A 22,185-nucleotide genomic window follows, 5' to 3' on the forward strand; every position below is an offset into this window, starting at 1 on the left:
ATGGGCAGTTCTGACATGTCGGGGTGCAGAGGAGTACCTGGGGGCGGGGTCAGTAGACTCTGGGAGGGGCCCAGGTGCCCTTTAAGGTGCATGCTTGTGGGTACTGCCATCTGGTCATTCACCCAGCTTCGTCCCACCCTCACTGAGTTCCAGATACAGCCCTTCTCTCTCCCCGAAGGCACTGTCCCCACCACTGTCATCGGATCAGGGATATGACCAGCCACTTCCTGCATTCTCTGTCCCCAGATGTGGATGTGGCTGGGGCTGGGGAAGCTGGTACCATGTTGCCTTTCTCAGTCACCGGCCCTGGCCCTGCAGGAACAGCAGCTTTAGGGACAGCCCCATCCTTCTGCTTCTCCCAGCTGCTTAGCAAAGCCTGTGTGGAGCCCAGAGCACGGACCTGCCCTCGGTCCTCAGGCTGACCTCTCGCCGCCTCTCGTTGGGAATCTGTGTTTGCCTCAATTCATCTGTGAACCCTTGGGCTTGTCTCAAGCGGGGACCCAGGCAAATCAAGACACAGCCATGAAAAGACAGCTTATGAGACACAGGCAGGGGAGTGGGCCATTCCGGGGATTGGGACTGGCACTGCCCGAGTGCAGGGGATTGAGAGACAGAGGGGGCAAGTGCAGGGACAGCAGCTGGCCTCAAGGCCACACACAGGATTTTGGTCATTCCACTGGGGCAAGGGGAAGCAGTGGGGTTTTAATCAGGGCAGGCATGATCCAGTTGGACTTGAGATCCCTACAGCATGGAGCAGACTTAGAGGCCACTTCCTCTGACTCCGCAGTGAGCAAACTCTTCCCGCAAGGGCCAGAGAGTAAACATTTTAGATTTTGTGGGCCATGAAGTTTCTGTCCACCCTGCCATGGTGGCTTGAAAGCAGTCACACGATACGTAAACAAATGGATATGGCTGTGTTCCAATACCATCTTTTTTTTTGAGACGGGAGTTTCACTCTTGTTGCCTAGGCTGGAGTGCAATGGCGCGATCTTGACTCACTGCAACCTCTGCCTCCCAGGTTCAAGGAATTCTCCTGCCTCAGCCTCCGAAGCAGCTGGGATTAGACAAGAGCCACCGAGCCTGGCCTCCAATAACATTTTTTTAATGGATATTGAAATTTTCCTTTTTTTTGAGACAAGGTCTCCCCGTCATCCAGTCTGGAATGCAGTGGCACAATCATGGCTCACTGTAGCCTCAACCTCCTGGGCTCACAGGCACACCACACCCGGCTAATTTTCATATTTTTTGTAGAGATGGGGTTTTGCCATGTTGCCCAGGCTGGTCTTGAATTCCTGGGCTCTGGTGATCTGCCCACCTCGGCCTCCCAAAGTGCTGGTTTTACAGCAATGAGCCACCGCACCCAGCCATGAAATTTTAATTTCATGTGTCACAAAGTATTTTTTTCCATTGAAAAACCATTCTTAGGCCAGGCATGGTTGGCGCCAACCCCATGAGCCCACTGCACCCCTCCAATACAGAGTACCTGTCCATCCTTGTCAGTGGTCAGTCTCCATTAGACCTGGACTCCAGGGCAGGGGCCAGCCCTGTCCATCTTTGTCCCCGTGGCTTGCACAAGGCCTTGCACAGAGAACGGATGTCTGCATCTAGGAAATTACTCGCTTGGTTTTCTTGGCCTTAGTTCTCTGTGGAAACTTGCTGGTGATTTCCCTCTCCTGTGGCACGGTCCTGAGCCCAAAGCCTGGATGCCTCCCCACCTGCATCACTCATTCATTCAACAAACATTTCTGGGGCTCTGAGTCAAGCTGCATGCACTGGGGACTTGGAGATTTATAAAATGGCCTGGACTCGGCCCTTGCTCTGCTCCTCTTTGTGAAGCTTCCAGAAAGCTCCAAATAGTTTCAATTCAGTGTCATAAATGAAAGATTATTCTGATAGTTGAGATAAAAAGCAATTCCACGCCTAGGTTATAGATTTAATTTATTGTCTCCAAAACAGAAACCCAAAATGTTTTTATTTATTTATATATTGTGGAGACAGGGCCTCACTCTGTCACCCAGGCTAGCATGCAGTGGTGCAATCACAGCTCACTGCGGTCTTCCAACTCCTGGGCTCACATGATCCTTCCTTGGCCTCTCAAAGTGCTGGAATTAGAGGCATGAGCCACCGTGCCTGGCCTGGAAACTCTTTAGATGAGCTTACCAAAGCCCGAATTGCAGTGCAGTGTGAACAGGTAACAGGATATTCTAGCACCTGCACTACCCCATGAGCAGCCCCTCTTCCTGTCCCTCTCCACAAAAGAACCACCAGCCTGTGTGCCAGGGGCCACCTGGATGCTTCCATGTGATACTCAGATCTCAAAGCTGTGCAGTAGCTTGAATTTAAGTCATGTGCTCACACCCTTGGCTCTCAGCAAGCTGCCCCGTGGACATGATGTGTCGTTTCCACATCGTGCAGCTAGGACTCCTCCTCAGCCGGGCGCGGTGGCTCACGCCTGTAATCCCAGCACTTTGGGAGGCCGAGGCGGGCGGATCACGAGGTCAGGAGATCGAGGCCATCCTGGCTAACACGGTGAAACCCCATCTCTACTAAAAATACAAAAAAATTAGCCAGGGGTGGTAGCAGGCGCTTGTAGTCCCAGCTACTCGGGAGGCTGAGGCAGGAGAATGGCGTGAACCCAGGAGGCGGAGCTTGCAGTGAGCTGAGATCATGCCACTGCACTCCAGCCTGAGGGACAGAGCGAGACTCTGTCAAAAAAAAAAAAAAAAAAGAGGACTCCTCCTCCTCTCCCTCCGTGGCTAATGTCTAACCTGGATTGTTGGACTTTAGATTTACTTCTATTGAACTGACCCAGCTGCCTTACTCTGTTGTACCGTGACATTTAGGTAAAGAAACCACTAAGGGCTGAGAGGAAAAATAATCCTTCAGTGGCTGGAGGGCATGAAGTTATTTTCCAAGTTCAAGGTGATTTGGTTGGTGTGGTAAACACTGCTGCAGCAGGAAAGCCGCCAGAGGCTCCATGAAGACGCATGGGCATCACCAAGCCCAGGGACACTGTGCAGTCAAATTTGATTTTAACATAGTTTTCAAATGTCACAAGTCTCTTATTTTCTCCCCAACCATTCAGAAATGTAAAAAGCTACGAATGGTTTGCCTAGTTTGCCAGCCTCTGACTTAGGACCATGTCAATCCAGAGAGAATCCAGGTGCTGAAGCAGAATGAAGCTTGCACCCCAGCCCCTTTTTGGCTGGTTGCCATTAGTGGAAAGAATACAGCATTATGGTTAGTGCAGAATCTGGAATTTTCAGACCATCCGTATGGCTGACGTTCCCCTCCTGTCCTGATCATGAACCAGGAAGTGGCCAAGAGGTGATGACGAGAGCCCAGGAGGAGGCAGGGTCAGTCTTTGTGAGCAGTGTTTTGGAAGGCCAGGAACAGGAGTGGCAGGTGGTGCACGTGGGTGCCTTGGCTCTTGTCCCCATGGTTGGGCGGCCCAGAAAGCCTGAAGTAGAGAAAAAGCAACAGCAACCCCTGTGCTAGACCTGAAGGTGACCACCTGGCTAAGCACATTACCTGCCAAGACCCTCCTCAGCAGCCACGTGGCCCAAGGCAGGGACACTGCACACATACTCCACGTGCACAGAAGTTCCGGTGTGAGTAGGGCGTGGCTGGAGAAGAGGCAGTTACAGTGGACGCACTGATTCCATGGCTGTGGAGGGCACCATCACCCTTGTACACCGGGAGGAGCCCCTGAAGGGGCAGGTGGGAGGTCACCAGTCAGGAGTTCCAGGTTCCCCCTGAATGACCAGGACTGTGGAGACAGGGTTGAGGTCTGTCTTACAGTTGGTCTCATGCCTGTGAATATCAGCCTTAATTAGATGCTGTGTGAGAAAGTCAAATGGACAAGGTCCCAGCCTGTTAGATTAGGGTTGAGCAGCAGATTCACGTGAAAATTCAATTTCAGCAAAAAAGCATCAGGCCTTGAGCAAGCCACCTGCCATCAGCCACGCCTCCCTCCATGTTCCTGCATGTGCCAAGAACCCCACCGTGCTCCACCTGGGCCACTTATCAAGGTCCTGTCGGCAGCAGAAAACCTGAGGGGTGAGGTAATGGCCCCCCAGCTCCCAACAGAGCAGGCTAACTCCTCACCTCCGAGTTTCTCAGCTGTGCCAGCACCTGCTGGGCCTCTGCGTCATGGGAATGGTGGGCAAAAGGAACTGATAGGGCCCTGACAACCGCGGTGAGTAATCTGCCTGCTGTCCCCTAGGTGGAACGGCTACAGGATTCCTCGTGAGCTTCTACAAAGAATAAAATCTCAGACCCTCAGTTCTTGGCACTCTTTCAGGCTGAGTTTTAAGGAAAGCTGTTCCGCAACATAAATTATATCCAGACCTGTGTGGCCTCCCCTGTAAAGTAAGGCAACTGGGGTTCTCCTCCCTGACCCTGTCCCTGTTTCTCCTCCCATCTGTCCTTTCACCCTATGGTCTGCTGGTCTACCCCCACCGCAGCTCAAGTTCTTTTCCCTGCCATCGTTTTTCCCCACTTCCTCTCCCTAAGTTCTCCCCACAGTCCTCTTTCCCCACTCCCTCCCCACCTTCTTCCTAACCCACTCCCTCACCCCAAGTTCTTCGCTCAACCATCTTTTCTTCCCACTATCTTCTTTCCCCACTCCCTCTCATCACCTCTTCTTCTCAGGTTCTTCTCCCCATATTTGTTTCCCAACCACCTTCTTTCCATTCCATTTTCGTCTTTCCTTTTTTTTGTTTTTTCTGATAGAGTCACACTCTGTCGCCCAGGCTGGAGTGCAGTGGTGTGATCTTGGCTCACCGCAAGCTCTGCCTCCCGGGTTCACACCATTTTCCTGCCTCAGCCTCCCGAGTAGCTGGGACTACAGGTGCCTGCCACCACGCCCAGCTAATTTTTTTGTATGTTTAGTAGAGACGGGGTTTCACCGTCTTAGCCAGGGTGGTCTCAATCTCCTGACCTCATGATCTGCCCACCTCGGCCTCCCAAAGTGCTGGGATTACAGGCATGAGCCACGGCGCCCAGCCCCCTTTCGTCTTTTTCTCCACTGTCTATTTCCTCCTCACCGCATTCCCCCCCACCAAAAAAAAGTGGGGCATCTAGGCCATTACAAGACAGTCATCAGCCTGAGGGCCTGTGCACACGCGGTTATGCTGGAGGTGCTGGCGTGGACAGGGGTGGGGGTACTTGCATTCGTTTGCGTGCTCGTTCTCTGACAGGCACAGTAAGGCGTGTTCCTCTACATTGTTTCTGCTCAGTACCCTCTCACAGTGCATGTTTTCAGATACACAAATAAGGCTCTGAGTTTCAGGGAGGGCAGTGATGTCCTGGGTCACACAGCAAGCCCCTGGGACACAAGTGTGACCTCAGAACCCTTGCTGTGACACCTTGCTTCTGTGCCTGGCACTGGTATGTGCTCCATGAATGCCAACCACACCAGTAATGATGGCGTGTACCTGCTAGCCCAGCCTGCCTCTCTGGTCCTGGGTGGCTGGGTTAAGTTCTAAGATAAGGACCTAATGTGAAGTTGGAATTCTAGGCATCCTGGACCTCCTCCCACATGAGCTAATGCATTTCCTTATTGTTGAAGCCAGTGTGAGCCATTGATCCTTAAGGGAAAACAGTTTAGGTAAATTATTTTAACCTACTCAGTCTAGCAGCACTCGTAGAGCCTTCCTTGTGCTGCTTCCTCATTCACAGGGACCTGTGAACTCAAACTGCAGACTGCACCCTGATTTTGAGGGACACAGGCTTTATTGAACAGGTTAAGGTCAAACATTTCAGGAAATAAACATACACTTTGTATGAAGTTGGATTTTTTTTTTTTTTGAGATAGAGTCTCACTCTGTCGCCCAGGCTGGAGTGCAGTGGCGCGATATCAGCTTGCTGCAAGCTCCGCCTCCTGGGCTGACGACATTCTCCTGCCTCAGCCTCCCAAGTAGCTGGGACCACAGGCGCCTGCCACCACGCCCAGCTAAATTTTTGTATTTTTAGTAGAGATGGGGTTGTCACCTGTTACCCAGGATGGTCTCGACCTCCCGACCTCGTGATCCCGCCTCGGCCTCCCAAAGTGCTGGGATTACAGGCGTGAGCCACCACACCCAGCCTGAAGTTGGATATTCTTTTTTTTTTTTTTTTTTTTGAGACAGAGTCTCGCTCTGTTGCCCAGGCTGGAGTGTGCAGTGGCGCAATCTCGGCTCACTGCAAGCTCCGCCTCCCAGGTTCACACCATTCTCCTGCCTCAGCCTCTCTTGAGTAGCTGGGACTACAGGCGCCCACCACCACACCTGGCTAATTTTTTGTATTTTTAGTAGAGACGGGGTTTCACCGTGGTCTCGATCTCCTGACCTTGTGATCCACCCGCCTCGGCCTCCCAAAGTGCTGGGATTACAAGCGTGAGCCACCGCGCCCAGCCTGAAGTTGGATATTCTTGAGAGCAATTCTGAACCTTTACCAACATTCTACGTTTGTCAGTATAAATGATCCCATATAAAATAAGTTAAGGCTGTAGGTTTATTCACATATATACACATTTATATGTAAGTGGTTTATCCCGTGTGAATTTTTTGATGCTGCGTAAGCCTTGAGCTCCGATTAAAAGCTTTGCCACAGTCATTGCATTTATAAGGCTTCTCCCCGGTGTGAATTCTCTGGTGTATAATTAGGTGTGAACGCCACCTAAATATTTTCTCACAGTCTTCACACTGATGCAGTTTCTTTATAGTATTAACCTTTTTACGGCTCACAAAGGTGGACCCTTCCAGGGCATTCCCATATTCGTAAAACCACTGGGCCCTAGTGTGTATTCTCTGGTGTTCAATAAGATACGAGCTCCGGCTGAAGGCTTTTCCACACTCACTGCACTCATAGGGCTTCACTCCTGCATGAATTATCTGGTGTTGGAAAAGGGTTGAGTTTTGACTGAAGGCTTTCCCACACTCATTACATTTATAGGGCCTCTCTCCAGTGTGAACCCTTTGATGTATTGTAAGCTGCGTGCTCATGCTGAAGGCTTTTCCGCATTGGAGGCATTCGTAGGGCTTCTCTCCTTTATGGATTCTCTGATGGTAAATAAGGCTGGAACTCTGACTGAAGGCTTTTCCACAGTCATTACACACATAAGGTTTCTCTCCAGTGTGGATTCGCTGATGTTGAATAAGGTGTGAGCCCTGAACAAAGCCTTTGCCACACTCATCACATTTAAATGGTTTTTCTCCAGTGTGAGTTCTCTGATGGCGAATAAGCCGTGAACTACAACCAAAGGCTTTTGTACACTTGTTACATTTATAAGGCTTCTCTCCAGTGTGAATCAGCTGATGCTGACTCAGGCGCGAGATCCACCTAAAAGCTTTCCCACACTCATCACACTTAAATGGTTTCTCTACAGCGTGAATTCTCTGATGTGCAACAAGGCTTGGACTGTCTGAGGCTTTTAGAATTTGAGCTTTCTCCCCAGTATGCATCCTTTGATGCTGGGCCAGGGTGGAGCTCTGGCTGAAGGCCTTCCCACACTCTTTGCAAGGGTAGGGCCTCTCCCCAGTGTGAGTTCTCTGGTGTCTAACCAGCTGCGACTGCTGGCTGAAGGCTTTCCCACACTCACGACAACCATAGGGCCTCTCTCCTGTGTGGATTCTCTGATGGTGGATGAGGCTTGAGCTCTGACCAAAAGCTTTTCCACATTCCTCACATCTGTAGGGCTTCTCCCCAGTGTGGATTCTTTGATGCTGAATAAGTTTCGAGCTCAGGCGGAAGGCTTTTCCACACTCAGTGCATTTAAAGGGTTTCTCTCCCGTGTGGATTCTCTGATGCTGATTAAGCTGCGAGCAGAGCCTGAAGACTTTCCCACACTCTGCACATTCATATGGCTTCTCTCCATGGCAGTTACTTGGATGTTTCCCCTGCAAGCAGTCAGATAACTTTTTTTGGCATTCTTGACATCTGCTGATTTTCTGTGTATTAATTTCCCAATGCAGAGCGATGTCTGAAGTGGCTCTGACGCCTTTGCCACACCCCTCACATCTCCGGGACGTCCCTTCTGCACTCTCTTTCTGACTTTCAAGAGGCTGACAATCCAGGCCACTGCTTCCCAGCTCCTTACATCCCTGGGCTAAATCCTTGAAGGTCTTGGGAACCACAGTCTCCTCACTCAAACAGTCATTCTGGAAGGTAGAGCCTGCCACTTTCAGCCCGGGGCTTCCCAGGTGACTGTCTAACCAGACCTCAGAATCGGAAACGTCTCCAAAGCCAGGATTCTGAGGGAAGTCCTGTGGGGAGAGTCTGACCACTGTCCCATAGGATTCTGATTTTAGGATGTCCATGTCCTCACAGACCTGCTCATTTTCAGTCCTAATCGTAGAATCTGAAATAAACAGGAGCAAACAAAGACGTTCCTTAGGCCCTGTGCTCAGAGAAATCATAAGACTACAAATGTGGGGCCGGGGCTCGAGGCTCCCGGGATGGCTGCACTGGGCACTGCAAGGCCCAGGTGGAAACGTGCAAGAGAAGGCGGAGCCTTGGACGGTTCTCAAACCTGATTTCATACTTTTTACCTTGTTCACTCATTCAATAGCAATGAATGTTCATTATGCACTAGGCAGAGTGCTGAGAGCAACACAGCCTACGGCGGGGCTGGCATCTGTGAGCAGAGAGATCCATCCTACAGGGCACTGGTGTGGGGCACAGTCCATGCAGAGGCAAAGAAGACAAAGCAAGACCAGAAGGGTGGGAAGCTACCACAGATTAGGTTGGGGCTCCAGCATCCAGGCTGGTGAGGAAACAGTACAGGGTCTGAGTTCTGAATGGAGGGCATGGATTGTGATGAGGAAAACAGGGCTGGAAGAGCTGCCAAGGGACTTACTTGGTGAGCTCAGAAGAGCACTGGGCACCTATGCCGTTCATGGCTACTCCCTGGGGTGGGCTTCTCTGAGCAGGACCCAGCCCCCTCAGCTGCCTCCTGGCTGCTGCTGCCAACTTGCACCTGGCCACCTCCCCTGCTTCTCCCTGGACTGTGCGTGGCCACCCCCCAAGACCACACTGATTTCTTCCCTGGTGCTGCAAGTTTCTGGAGGCCCCCAGGAGGCCTTCCAGACATCTGCGTTCCTTCTGGACTCTCCAAGTAAGCACTGGCTTCTGTCCTACTCTGTAACCCTAGAGGGCACCTCTGTTGAGGTCAGACATCTCCTTGATGTCTGTGATCACAACCGTGACAGGACGCAACCACAACACACAGCTATGGTCATGACAACCACAGTCCCCACCACGACACAATCACATTCACAACCACAACCACGTGGCCACAGCTATAACCGGCCCGAGTCTACCCCACATGAATGCACAGCCCAGTTACAGGGCTTCAAGCTTCGGTTCCTGCCCACTCCTAACCATTGGTGGTGAGTCTCCAGCTTCCAGGGATCTCCAAAGGTCTTCCTGTCAGTCCTGGAGAATCAGAGCAGGAAGCCCTTTCAACTTCACTGTGCAGCAGGGGTGCTCAAGGGCTGTGAGGACAGGAGGCACCTCCAGGCCTGGTCCTCATATGCTGCTTTCCCTATACAACCTCACCACCTCAGCGTGCCTGCTCTTTCAACAGGGCTTGCTTGACACTCCTCCCAAGCCTTCCCCTGCTGTGAAGATAAGAGAGCAGGGTGGCCAGGTGCGGTGGCTCACGCCTGTAATCCCAGCTACTTGGGAGGCTGAGGCATAAGAATCACTTGATCCTGGGAGGCAGAGGTTGCAGTGAGCCAAGATCATGCCACTGCACTCCAGCCTGGGCAACAGAGACTCCATCTCAAAAAAAAATAAAGAGCAGCAGCAGAGAGAGCAGAGCCAGGCTGACAGCAAGGCTTTGTTGGGGGATGCCAGGAACCACCCACCAGGGGGCACAGTGGTGGTCAAAAGCGTGGGGGTGCACAGCTGGGACCTGGCCCCTCCTCCACTGCTCTGGGCCAATATCCTTCAGTATCTGATGCTGACTGTACCAGCTAGGGACAAGTAACATATCTGGGCATTTCTGCCTTGCTTAATGTATTCGGGTTTTGTGCTGCTGCTTATTTTATCTAAGAGGCTACATCTCTGCCCCGGAGTCTTGGGTCTTCGAGCAAGTGCTGGGTCCATCAACAGCAGCTCTCACCTACTGTGGGATTCTATTTTTTGTTGTTGCTTTATCACAGTAAGGACCACCTGCTACATATAAACCCACTGAACTATTTCTGCCAACTGTAGCTGGCTTTTCTGCCATGGCACCCTCTTTAAACTCTCCAGTCCATGTTGGAGACATTTTAATGGGCGGCTGGGTTTTAACTGGGCCACCTTATAGCTGAACCTCCTTCTCAGGGAGGCTGAGCAGAAAGGATCACATGGGAGGAGCCAGCAGAGCCAGTGAGGCCAAGGTTCCCGACCACTCTTCCCACATCACATGCAGCCTTCCTGGGCAGCTGCAAGGCCCACAGGGTGTGAAGAGGCTCAGAAACCCTCCTTGTCCTTTGAAGCTGCCTAAGGTCATATGAATGGAAGGAAGATCACAGCCCCTACCTTCCTTTTTTTTTTTTTTTTTTTTTGAGACATCATCTCACTCTGTCACCCAGGCTGGAGTGCAGCAGCGCAATCTTGGCTCACTGCAAGCTCTGCCTCCCAGGTTCACGCCATTCTCCTGCCTCAGCCTCCCGAGCAGCTGGGACTACAGGCATGCACTACCACACCTGGCTAATTTTTTTGTATGTTTAGTAGAGATAGGGTTTCACCATGTTAGCCAGGATGGTCTCGATCTCCTGACCTCATGATCCGCCCACCTTGGCCTCCCAAAGTGCTAGGATGGCAGGCGTGAGCCACCGCACCCGGCCCCACAGCCCCTACTTTTCACACCTTTGGACTGTCCAACTTGCTTCCCGAGGCCCCTACAAGCCGGTGGCCTCTGTAGGACCTGGTCCTGCCCTGCTGCAGAAGTGACTGTGATGACCCAGCAGCAACTGAAGGGGAGGTGAGGCGCTTCCTTTTTGCAGCTGAGATGCATGCAGACCCATCTCCCTTGTCACGCTGGGCAGCACACCAGCGAAGCAGAGAAGCAGAGCACCAAGCCAGGCACCTGCCCAGCAGGAGCTGATGCTGGAGGCAGCGGGTGCCCTGGTTAGGGCTGAGGACCCCAAGATAGGCTGAAGTCCTAACTTGAAGCACCTCAGAATGTAACCTTGTTTGGAAACACAGTCGTTGCAGATTAATTAGTTACCATGAGGTCGCTGGGGTGGTCCCTAACCCAACATGACTGGTGTCCTTCTAAGGAGACGGCCACATGAACACAGACACGCAGGGAGAAGGCAGCCGTGTGAAGGAGTCAGAGATCAGAGTGAGGGATGCATCCACAAACCACGGAACCCAAGGACTGCCAGAAAACCACCAGCTGCCCGGAGAGGCAGGACAGGGTCCTTTCCTAAAGCCTTCACAGGGAGCACGGCCCGGCTGACCCCCCGATTTCAGATTTCCGGCCTCCACAGCTGTGAGACAATAAATTTCTGTTGTTTCAAGCTTCCTAGTCTGTGGTTCATTGTTACGGCAGCCACAGGGAAGTAATGCACTCCTGGAGCCTGAGAGGGTCTGCAGGGAGCTGCCTCGGGGAATATGCTTCCCTGAGGAGAGGTTACTGAATGCCAGACCTAACCCTTCCTTGGATCCATAGGTTTGTATCTTTGCTTAATAAACGTATGAGTAAAATTAAAAATAGAACAAAATGTGACATGATTCAGAAACAAGCTCCGTTTTTGTGGAAATGCATGGGTTTTTGTCTTGGCTCTTCTGCAGTTTGGCCTCTCCCAAGGCAGCCCCACAACGGGTCTATGCTCCCTTCTACGTGCTGGATGCTGCTTCCCCAGTGGCATTCCCAGGCATCCCAGCGTAGCCCCCGCGACTCACCCACAGCTACCCACAGTTGTGAGGCCCCTCCTGCAGTTTCTCCTCACCCCAGGGCTTCTCTGCGATGGGGTCTAAGCCTCACCTGTCTTGGAGGTCCTTGGTGCCTCTGTCCCCTCTGCTCCCTGCAGGTCGAGGACCCACGGCTCCTCTCCCTGCTCCAGCCGGGAGATCAGCTCAGGCTTGAAAACCAGGAATCCTGCTGTGTGTGCGGCAGAGAAGATGACAGTGTCAGCATGACGGGGAGCGTGCAGCACAGGGCTAAGCCTTCCGCAGTTTCCAAATGGAAAGGGGCAGGGGGGCTACAAGGCACAGGCCAAGTTCCTGCAGGGAGAGGGGGTGGAGGGTGGGGAGAATCTGGGGACACAGCAGCCCTTTCTGTACAGATCTGTCCAGCTCCTGTGGCTGGACAGCAAGGGATACCTGACTCCCACAATCTCTAGGTGACCCTGTCACCAAACAGTCTGCAAAGGACAGTCCGCCTCTATCCCTGGAACTCAGGGGAGAGAGAAGAAGCCCAAGCTTCACTTAGCAGAGCCGGGCCTGTCCCTCAGTTCAGAGAGCAGAGATGCTCCAAGAGGCAGGGGTGGTTACAAAATAAGATAACAAACAACGACAAATAGACACAAACGAAGCACATTTTGCATCAGAAAGCTCCAAGGTCCAGTCCTCAGCCAGTGTCCTTCCAGCCTCAAGTCCCTGCACAAAGGATGCCTCAGGGCCTGCCTCCCTTGCTGCAGACTGGGTGGCAGAGACCTGTGGGGGCCCACCTGGCACCCTGCCTTCTTGGGGCCACCTGCCCCCATACCCTCTTTGTGCCGGTCGGTACAGAGATGAGCAGTTGATCCATGGGCCAGCCAAGGCCTCTGGTTGGAAGCTTCCTTCAGGGTTCCCCCAGCTGGAAGGAAAGAGGCAGGCAGAGATTCCAAAGGCCTATAGCCAATAAGCTCAAACCCCCAGATGCAGGCAGGACTCCACACTCAACAGAAAACGCATATTCTCTCCAAGCACATGTGGAACAAAGAAACAGCCTTGGGTCAAGCCACAAACTGAGTCACAGACATGCCAAAGAACATACCACAGGACACGCGCCCAGGCAAATGCAACTCCGTGTGAAACTGACCACAAAATGGTGCTTAGATGCCATTAGCTACTTGGAAACTAAATAACAAATGACTAAGTGGCAACCATATTTATTATGAGTCAGAATTTATAGGATGCAGCCCAAGCAGTATGTAAAGATAAAATGTTATTTATTCAGAGATATGGTCTTGTTCCGTCACTCAGGCTGGAGTGCAGTGGCACCATCATAGCTCACTATAGCCTAGACCAATCCTCCCGCCTCAACCTACTGAGTAGCTAGGACTACAGGTGCGTGACACCACACCCAGCTAATTTTTAAATTCTTTGCAGACATGTGGTCTTGCTATGTTGCCCAGGCTGGCCTCAAAACTCCTGGGCTCAAACGATCCTCCTGCCTCAGCCTCCTAAGTAGCTGAGATTATAGGCATATGCCACTATACCCAGAAAAATTTTATACTTTTAATACATTTACTAGAAATGATCATTTTAAAACACAAATGAGATAAATAGTAAGTTCAAGAAGTTGAGAATGGCCAGGCGTGGTGGCTCACACTCCCAGCACTTTGGGAGGCCAAGGCGGGTGGATCACCTGAAGGTCAGGAGTTCGAGACCAGCCTGGCCAACATGGTGGGTCCAGGCTGCAGTAAGCCACTGCACTCCAGCCTGGGCAACAGAGTGAAACTTTGTCTCAAAAAATTAAAAAAGCAAAACAAAAACCACACACATCAAACTCACATAAATAAAAAGGAAGAAAATAATAAATCTGGGGCAGGATTCAGAGAGCTAGAGAACAAAGACATATAAACACATCCTCCAACCCAACCCCCCAAAAAAGGCAAAACCAAAAGCCAGTTATTTGAAAACATGAATATGACAGTCTAATGACAAAACCAATGAAGGTCAACATAGTGAGAAGATACTGCCAAAAAACAGAGAATAAGAGACACAATTACAAATATAACAGATTAAAAACAAAAGGAAATGCCAGGCAAGGTGGCTCATGCCTATAATCCCAGCATTTTGGAAGGCTGAGGCAGGACTGCTTGAGGCCAGAAGTTTAAGACTAGCCTGGGTAACATGACAGACCCCAACTCTACAAAGAAAGAAAAAAACAGCTGGGCATGGTGGCGCACACCTATAGTCCCAGCTACTAGGGAAACTCAAATGGAAGGATCACTTGAGCCCAGGAGTTCAAGGCTGCAGTGAGCTATGATCGCACCACTGTACTCTAGGCTGAGCAAGACCCCAACTCTTTAAAAAAAAAAAAAAAAAAAGGAAATATAAATGCATAAATGCTAATCCAAGACTTTCCTTCCCCAAAAGCCCAAGGTCCAGATGGTTTTACAGATTAGTTCTACTTGTATGCCAAATGCCATTTATCAAACACGTCAAAATTATATAAGGACAATACACAAAAAGAAATATATAGGCTGGTCTTGGTGGCTCACGCCTGTAATCCCAGCATTTTGGGAGCCCGAGGCAGGCAGATCATGAAGTCAGGAGATCAAGACCATCCTGGCTAACATAGTGAAACCCCATCTCTACTAAAAATATAAAAAAATTAGCTAGGCGTGGTGGCGGGCGCCTGTAGTCCCAGCTACTGGGGAGGCTGAGGCAGAAGAATGGCATGAACCTGGGAGGCGGAGCTTGCCGTGAACCAAGATCGCGCCACTGCACTCCAGCCTGGGCGACAGAGCGAGACTCTGTCTCAAAAAAAAAAAAAAAAAAAGGAAATATAAATACATATATATATATATATATACATATATATATCCGTTTCACTTATGAACAAAAACACAAAAATCCAAAATACAATATTGGCTAGCTGAATCCAAAGGTGTATCAAAATTTATATATAAATATCATGACTTAAGTAAGGTTTATTCCAGGAATACAAGAAAATATAACAATGTAATTTCCGAATTAATAAAGAAAATAAATCATGTGTCTCAAAAGATGCAGAAAAAGAACTTGAAATTCAATATTTATGATTAAAAACAAAAAACAAAATTCCTTAGCCAAATTCTGTGGTTATGTAGATGCATTCCCTTTAAAATCAGGAACACAGCGTGTCCACAGGGTCCTGTTTAACACTGCGCTGGCCACTGCAAAGGCAGAGATGGGAGGAGTGAGGGCTGGGAGGGAAAATACCAAACTCTCATTTGCAGGAATCCTCCTGCTGGTAAACAGCAGAATCACCGAGCAACACTGATTTACCCAGGGAGTTCCACAAAGTTGCCAGATGTAAGATCACCCTCCAGAACCAACAACATTTTTGTACTACAGCAATAATCAGCTAAAAATACATTCACAAAGCAAAAAAATCAAAACTTTTACATTGACGGAAAACAGTTTCAAAGCACTCCAAATAAAAATTCCAGTGCCATTTTTTAGGAACTCAACTTATTCTAAAATTTGTACGCAGCTGGGCGCGGTGGCTCACGCCTGTAATCCCAACACTTTGGGAGGTCGAGGTGGGCGGATCACCTGAGGTCAGGAGTTCCAGACCAGCCTGGCCAACATGGCCAAACCCCGTCTCTAGTAAAAATACAAAAAATTGGCCGGGCGTGGTGTCACATGCCTGTAATCCCAGCTACTCAGGAGGCTGAGGCACGAGAATTGCTTGAACCTGGGAGGCAGAGGTTGCAGTGGGCCGAGATCGCACCACAGCACTCCAGCCCAGGCGACAGGGTGAAACTTCGTCTCAAAAAAAGCCAAAAACACAAATGAACAAACAAAAAAACCCAAACAAACCGAAAGCAGGAAGCTGGCCCACGAGAGAGATTCAGGGAAGAGAACAGGGTTCAGAAACACCCCATTTCATAGACGAAAATGGTGGCTCCACATGTCAACCGGAAAAGGAGATAGGTTTTTTTTTTTTTTTGAGACGGAGTCTCGCTCTATTGCCCAGACTGAAGTGCAGTGGCACGATCTCAGCTCACTGCAACCTCAACCTCCCAGGTTCAAGCGATTCTCCTGTCTCAGCCTTCTGAGTAGCTGGGATTACAGGCATGTGCCACCACACCCAGCTAATTTTTGTATTTTTAGTAGAGACGAGGTTTCACCATGTTGGCCTGGCTGGTCTCGAACTCCAGACCTCAGGTGATCCACCCACCTCGGCCTACTTCAAAGTGCTGAGATTACAGGCGTGAGCCACCGAGCCTGGCCAAGGAGACTGTTTAATAGGTGATGTTGGGGAAAACAGTTATGTGTGGACAAAATAAAACGGATTTTTACATAACCCAAATACAAATGTGGAGCGGGGATACAGATGAGAAATATAAACTATAAAATCCACAGAAATATAAACTATAAAAAGCCCATCTCAGTGACCTTGGAGGAGGAAAGAACTTTTTTCTGAGATGGAGTCTCACTCTGTCACCCAGGCTAGAGTGCACTGGTGTGATCTTGGCTCAGTGCAACCTCTGCCTCCTGGGTTCAAGGAATTCTCCTGCCTCAGCCTCCTAAGTAGCCAAGATTACAACCGCCCGCCACCACGCCTGGCTAATTTCTGTATTTTTAGTAGAGACGGGGTGTCACCATGTTGGTCAGGCTGGTCTCGAATTCTGACCTCAGGTGATCTGCCCACCTTGGCCTCCCAAAGTGCTCGGATTACAGGCGTGAGCTACCATGCCCAGCCAGGGAAGAACTTTTTTTTTTTTTGGAGACGGAGTCTTGCTCTGTCACCCAGGCTGGAGTGCAGTGGCACGATCTCAGCTCACTGCAACCTCTGCCTCCCGGGTTCAAGCGATTCTCCTGCCTCAGCCTCCCAAGTAGCTGGGATTACAGGCGCACACTGCCATGCCCAGCTAATTTTTTTTTTTTTTTTTTTTTTCATTTTAGTAGAGACAGGGTTTCACTGTGTTGCCCAGGCTGGTCTCGAACTCCTGAGTTGAGGCAATCCGCCTGCCTTGGCCTCCCAAAGCGCTGGGATTACAGGCGTGAGCCACCGTGCCCGGACAGAACTTTTAAATAAAACTTCAAAGAGACAATCCATAAGGCAAAAACACAGTAATTACATTAAAATCTGACCTAACAGGCCGGGCGCGGTGGCTCATGCCTGTAATCCCAGCGCTTTGGGAAGCAGAGGCAGGAGGATCACGAGGTCAGGAGATCGAGACCATCCTGGCTAACACGGTGAAACCCCGTCTCTTCTAAAAACACACACAAAAAATTAGCCGGGCGTGGTGGCGGGCGCCTGTAGTCCCAGCTACTCTGGAGGCTGAGGCAGGAGAATGGCGTGAACCCAGGAGGCGGAGCTTGCAGTGAGCCGAGATTGCGCCACTGCACTCCAGCCTGGGTGACAGAGCGAGACTCCGTCTCAAAATAAATAAATAAATAAATAAAAATAAAATAAAATAAAATCTGACCTAACAAAGTTAACAAACACGAAAGAAGCAGAGATTTTTTTTTAGACAGGGTCTCACTCTGTTGCCTAGGCTGGACTGCAGTGGCGCAATCATAGCTCACTCCAACCTTGACCTCCCAGGCTCAGGCAATCCTCCCTCCTCACCCTCCCCAGTAGCTGGGACTACAGGCGTGCAACACCATGTCCGGCTGAAAAAGTGATTTATCATACGCAAAACTAACCTGGTATTTATCATATTTGATAAATTCTAAGATAGTCTTTTTTTTTTTAGACGGAGTCTCGCTCTGTTGCCCAGGCTGCAGGGCAGTGGTGTGATCTCGGCTCACCGCAAGCTCAGCCTCCAAGGTTCAAGCGATTCTCGTGCCTCAGCCTCCCGAGTAGCTGGGACTACAGGCATGTGCCACCACACCCAGCTAACTTTTTTATTTTTAGTAGAGACGGGGTTTCACCATGTTGGCCAGGATGGTCTCGATCTCCTGACCTCGTGATCCGCCCGCCTCGGCCTCTCAAAGTGCTGGGATTACAGATAGGAGCCACCGCACCCAGCCCTAAGATAGTGTTTTTATAAAACCCTTTCCCATCTCTTGGACGCATCTAGGAATTGATGTCACCCGCCAGGTGGCAGCTGTGACACACCATCACTGCCTGTGCACAGGAGCTTGCCCCAGCTGCTCAGTTAAGTCACCAGCGCCACCATACAATACATGCTGAATTCAGCTGCTCTCTACACTGTCTTCAAAAGCTTTACCCTGTGACTTGGCACAGCAGCAAGACGTTATAAATAGACAGAAGCCACGGAAAAAGAACAGCAGCTATACCTTTGAGCCTGGAGAAGCAAACTGTTACTGGGGGAATGACTGCAATTCCAGTTACTGGCAAATCAGCAACTGTGTACACACAGGGCCTGAGAGAGGAGGACAGGCACAGCAGATGGAGCTGTTAAAAGGGATGGCTGCTACATGCCAAGCAAGAAAGCTCAAGCACCAACCTCACTGGATGAAGAAAACCCCAACAACACTTACGAAAGGCTGCAGAACCTCTTGATGGCCAGGCCCACAGGTTGCCATCATGTGGAAAGCACGGACACAGATAACCAAACCAGAGAGTGGGGTCACTAAAAGCTGTGAAGAAACATTAGAAGTACCCTTACTCCGGCTGGGCACGGTGGCTCACGCCTGTAATCCCAGCACTTTGGGAGGCCGAGGTGGGCGGATCACAAGGTCAGGAGTTCAAGACCAGCCTGACCAACATGGTGAAACCCCGTCTCTACTAAAAATACAAAATTAGCCAGGAGTGGTGGCGCACGCCTGTAATCCCAGCTAATCGGGAGGCTGAGGCAAGAGAATCGCTTGAACCCAGAAGGCGGAGGTTGCAGTGAGCCAAGATCGCGCCATTACACTCCAGCATAAACGGACCTTCACTACATGTGTCTTTTCCTATTTCAGTGAGACGGGGTAAACCACGCCTAAATGAGTCTAAGAGGGCTCTTTTAAAAGTATAAAGTAAAATTAAGTGATAAAAAAATGCGTGTAATCAGTAGCATTCCAACTTTCTTAAAATAACAATGTGTACATAATTCCATGTTTTACAACGTAAGGCACCTTAGACAGAATGAAGAAACAACACCTTCAAAGCAATAAGGCACAGCGGACCTAGAATATGGGCAAATGCCCTGAGCAGATATTTTACAGAAGAACCTGGCAAGCTAATGAGGGTGTGAAAATAGGCTCAAGCTCAGCAGAAATCAGAGAAATGCAAACTCAAACTACAACAGCCTCCCACTGTACACTTATCTGACTGGCAAAACAGAAAGCTGGACTTTGCCAGACTAGCCGGGACAGAGGGGTACAGGCCTGGTCCAACACCCCAAGAAGCTCCTCGCCAACCAACGATGCCCCCATCAGTTCCACTCCTGATCCCCCAGCCCAGGCACTCTCTCGGGGGTCTGATGCAGCAGAGGGCTTAGTCACAGGCAAGAGGCCCAGCAAGGCCCAAGTTAGACACACCCCCCTTCACCAAGTTACAATCCGACAGTACACACCTTGTGAGAACACAGGCACGGACATAAACAGCACCGTGGTGGCTGCCTGTGGCAGTGGTGGAGTTCAGAGAGTTAGACTAACGGCAGGACAAGAGGGCAAGGGGATAACAGCATCTGCACAGTAGCCGTGTGGGCGTCGCTGCCACCGCTTGCTCTGGTTGCACAACCTTTTCCTTGGATTCCTCCACCCAATAATTTCTCTTTTCTTGTCTAAGCTATTTCAAGTTTGGATTCTATTTCTCACAATTTAACAGCTTAGGAAAAAAAGAGGCTTTACTAACTCCCAGAATCCCACCCACTCCCTGGGGGCTGAACCCCATGACATGGGTGGGCAAAGCTAGGAACCAGCCTGGCACACCACTCATGACTCCAAGCCCCCTGTGGAGCCCACGAGGGTCTGAGCGTTTGGCCTGCATATCCCAGCCTCTGATGGAGGCCTGGCTGGGTGGGTGCTGACTGATGATGCAGGGGAAGGGGCCCCGAGGTGCAGCCTCACCTAGTCCAGCCACACTGCTGTGGTTCTCCAGCATCACTTCCCTGTAGAGGGCCCTCTGGCCAGGGTCCAGACACTGCCACTCCTCCCGAGAGAAGTGCACAGCCACATCGCCAAATGTTACCACCTCCTGAAAGGACACACACCAGCACCCCAGGAATCCCTGGGTGCCAGCCCCCTTCTGGCGCTGCCTCATGACATGTCTCAGGGACGTGCACCATGGGGTTGGGCAAGACGCTCACCAGGACTCCTCTGCCTCTAATATTCTGGGGAGGGGCAGTCTCGGGGAGGAGGAAGGAACCCAGTCCATGGTGGTCATACAACCCTCCCCCCTCAAGAGCCTCAATTAGGCCCTGGTTTGGGCAGGGGTTTGCTCACTACCTTGGGGATGGGGGCAAGGGGGCCTTCCGAAGCCCAGCAAGGGCCAAGGTAGGGTCTGGGCCCAGGGCCAGTGGGCAGAGCAGGAGGTGGGCCTTCACAGGACAAGCGAGGGCAAGGAGGCAGTCAAGCTTCCTACCATGAGGCTCAGTGGTGGGTGGGCATCCACGTGTTCTGGCCGAGAGACCTGTTGGCAATTATGAAAGGATTAGAGGTCAGGGTGCCAGAAGCCCAACTTCCAGGCTAATCAAGGGGGTACTGTGCTCTCTGCTCCTTTACCTCCAGCCCCAGATTTCTCTAGCAGGGACATGGGGCTGGGCTGAAGCAGCCGTGGCACTTGAGTGAAGGAGGCCTACTGAACTCTTGTTCTTCTTTAGAGTGTATGTGTGTGTGGCATGTGTGACTCACTCCACAAAGCTGTAAGGAGTGGATGCCACGTGCCAGGCACTGAGTAATGGAGATACAGTAGCAGACACGAGGACCCTGCCTTCACGAAGCAGTCTGGCAGTGGAGAGAGTTAAATAACCACACAAATAAGTACATTGCAACCACGACAGCGCTGAAGTACAGGGAACTATGAAAGCCACTTAGACTAGAACTTTCAGTGTAATGGGTCACTTCCCCAGGGACCTCGGCCAAGGTGATGGAGGTGGAGAGAGCACTCCAGGCAGTAGGAATAGCATGTGAAAGGGCCTGAAGCAAGAAGAAATGGGGTTGGATGAACCAGTGTGGGTAAATTCCCGGCAGCAAGGGAAGGCAGTGAGCGACTGGAGGCTGGAGAAGGCAGGAGCAAAAATGACAAACTGCAGGGAAGACAAGAGTGGACCATGGAAACCCCTGCCCTCAAGTACATAAATTCCAGTCTCCAGCTCACCTGTCGCCAGGATGGAACCAGGCACAGGGATGTAATCTGACATAAATCGTTCACCTCAATCAAGCCAATGACTCCAGACCCTCTACCTGCCCAGGCATTCCCCCGGGAGGTCGGAATGGGAAAAAGAGTCTTCATACGGCAGCTTCTGGCCCAGGAAGTGGTTTGTAGGTGGAAGCCCCAGGTCACCGGCACAGGTAGGCTGATCCAAGCAGCAGTGACCCCCGGAGGAGGATCCTCCCACCTGGCTCCTGACAGTAGGAATGCCCGGAATAGCAACCAGAATTTAGAGAAGACAAACAGCCTACCCCACCCAAGGCACCGTTCTTTCCTCCACTGTCACTTATCCTAGGCCTTCCAGGGCAATAAATAGAAAGAGAAAGGGCCTAGAAGAAGGTGACTTCGCAGGAGGGAGAGTCCGGGCCCGGGAGTAGGCCCAGGCCTGGAGAAAAGGCCGCAGCTGGAGCTCGCCTTACTCAGGCCCCTGACACCGTGGCTGCCACAAGCGGGGTCTGCGGGGAGCTGCGAGACTCGGCCAAACGAAGCCCACCTCGCGCCGCCGCCGCGGGGGAGGGTGTCTGGGCTCGACCACCTCCCACGCCAGGCGCTCAGGACCCCGCAAAGCCCCCGCGCTTTCCCGACTGGAGGCCCAGGGGACGCGAGGACCCCAGTGCCGAAGGCGGGAGGGTGCAGGAAGCGACCAGGGATCACTCGGACCGAGGACAACCCGAGTCCGCGCCCGCCGCGCCGACTCACCCTCCCTGAGGACCACCCGAGGCTCGCAAACGCGCGACACCGCCGGAAACGGGCCTTGGCCACCCGCGTCCGCCCCGCCCCGCCCCGCCAACTTCCGGCCGCCCTGGGCCGCTCGGAGGCCCGGCCATCTCTGTGGTCCTCAGCCCCGCCTCCCAGGCTCCGGAGAAGGGGTGGAGTCAGAGCCGAGGAGGGGCGAGGCTGGGGCCCGACGGACAAGAGCCTGGGCCGGACCAGAAGCCCAGATAGGCGGGGCCGGTGCCTGCGGGGCGGGGCTACAATCGGAGTCGGGCAGGGGGCGGAGCCGCGAGGGAGAGGAG

The 22,185-nt window shown here is 51.5% G+C and overlaps 1 protein-coding gene across 7 annotated transcripts; it reads right to left on the bottom strand.

The window, feature by feature from the left end:
• Nucleotides 1-6,477: 6,477 nt before the first annotated feature.
• Nucleotides 6,478-22,013, bottom strand: ZNF7 (zinc finger protein 7). Of its 7 annotated transcripts, XM_030804518.1 has the most exons (7): nt 21,869-21,935; nt 20,381-20,428; nt 19,867-19,993; nt 18,352-18,450; nt 12,686-12,775; nt 11,963-12,079; nt 6,478-8,341 (listed from the first exon to the last, which is right to left on the bottom strand). In XM_030804518.1, the coding sequence occupies exons 2-7, from the start codon at nt 20,381-20,383 to the stop codon at nt 6,531-6,533; spliced, it is 2,247 nt and encodes a 748-aa protein (XP_030660378.1). In that variant the 5' UTR covers nt 20,384-20,428; nt 21,869-21,935; the 3' UTR covers nt 6,478-6,530. The 7 variants fall into 7 exon arrangements, with proteins under 7 accessions (XP_030660378.1, XP_030660382.1, XP_030660381.1 ...); XM_030804522.1 differs by lacking the exons at nt 12,686-12,775; nt 18,352-18,450 and having other exon boundaries at nt 21,869-22,013; XM_030804521.1 differs by lacking the exons at nt 12,686-12,775; nt 18,352-18,450 and having other exon boundaries at nt 19,867-20,026.
• Between the last annotated feature and the right edge of the window lie 172 nt (nt 22,014-22,185).

Source organism: Nomascus leucogenys, chromosome 23 (assembly GCF_006542625.1).
Source record: "Nomascus leucogenys isolate Asia chromosome 23, Asia_NLE_v1, whole genome shotgun sequence".
Classification (NCBI taxonomy): Eukaryota; Metazoa; Chordata; class Mammalia; order Primates; family Hylobatidae; genus Nomascus; species Nomascus leucogenys.

What these genes read in the sequence shown, in the direction of transcription:
- ZNF7 (XM_030804517.1), bottom strand. Translation starts at nt 20,059, where the DNA reads ATGAGGCAGCGCCAGAAGGGGGCTGGCACCCAGGGATTCCTGGGGTGC. An exon ending in AAGAGGTTCTGCAGCCTTTC is followed by an intron (nt 12,776 to 18,351) that starts GTAAGTGTTGTT and finishes CTTTCCTTCCAG; the next exon opens with CTGGGGGAACCCTGAAGGAA. An exon ending in TACCGACCGGCACAAAGAGG is followed by an intron (nt 12,080 to 12,685) that starts GTATGGGGGCAG and finishes CCGCACACACAG; the next exon opens with CAGGATTCCTGGTTTTCAAG.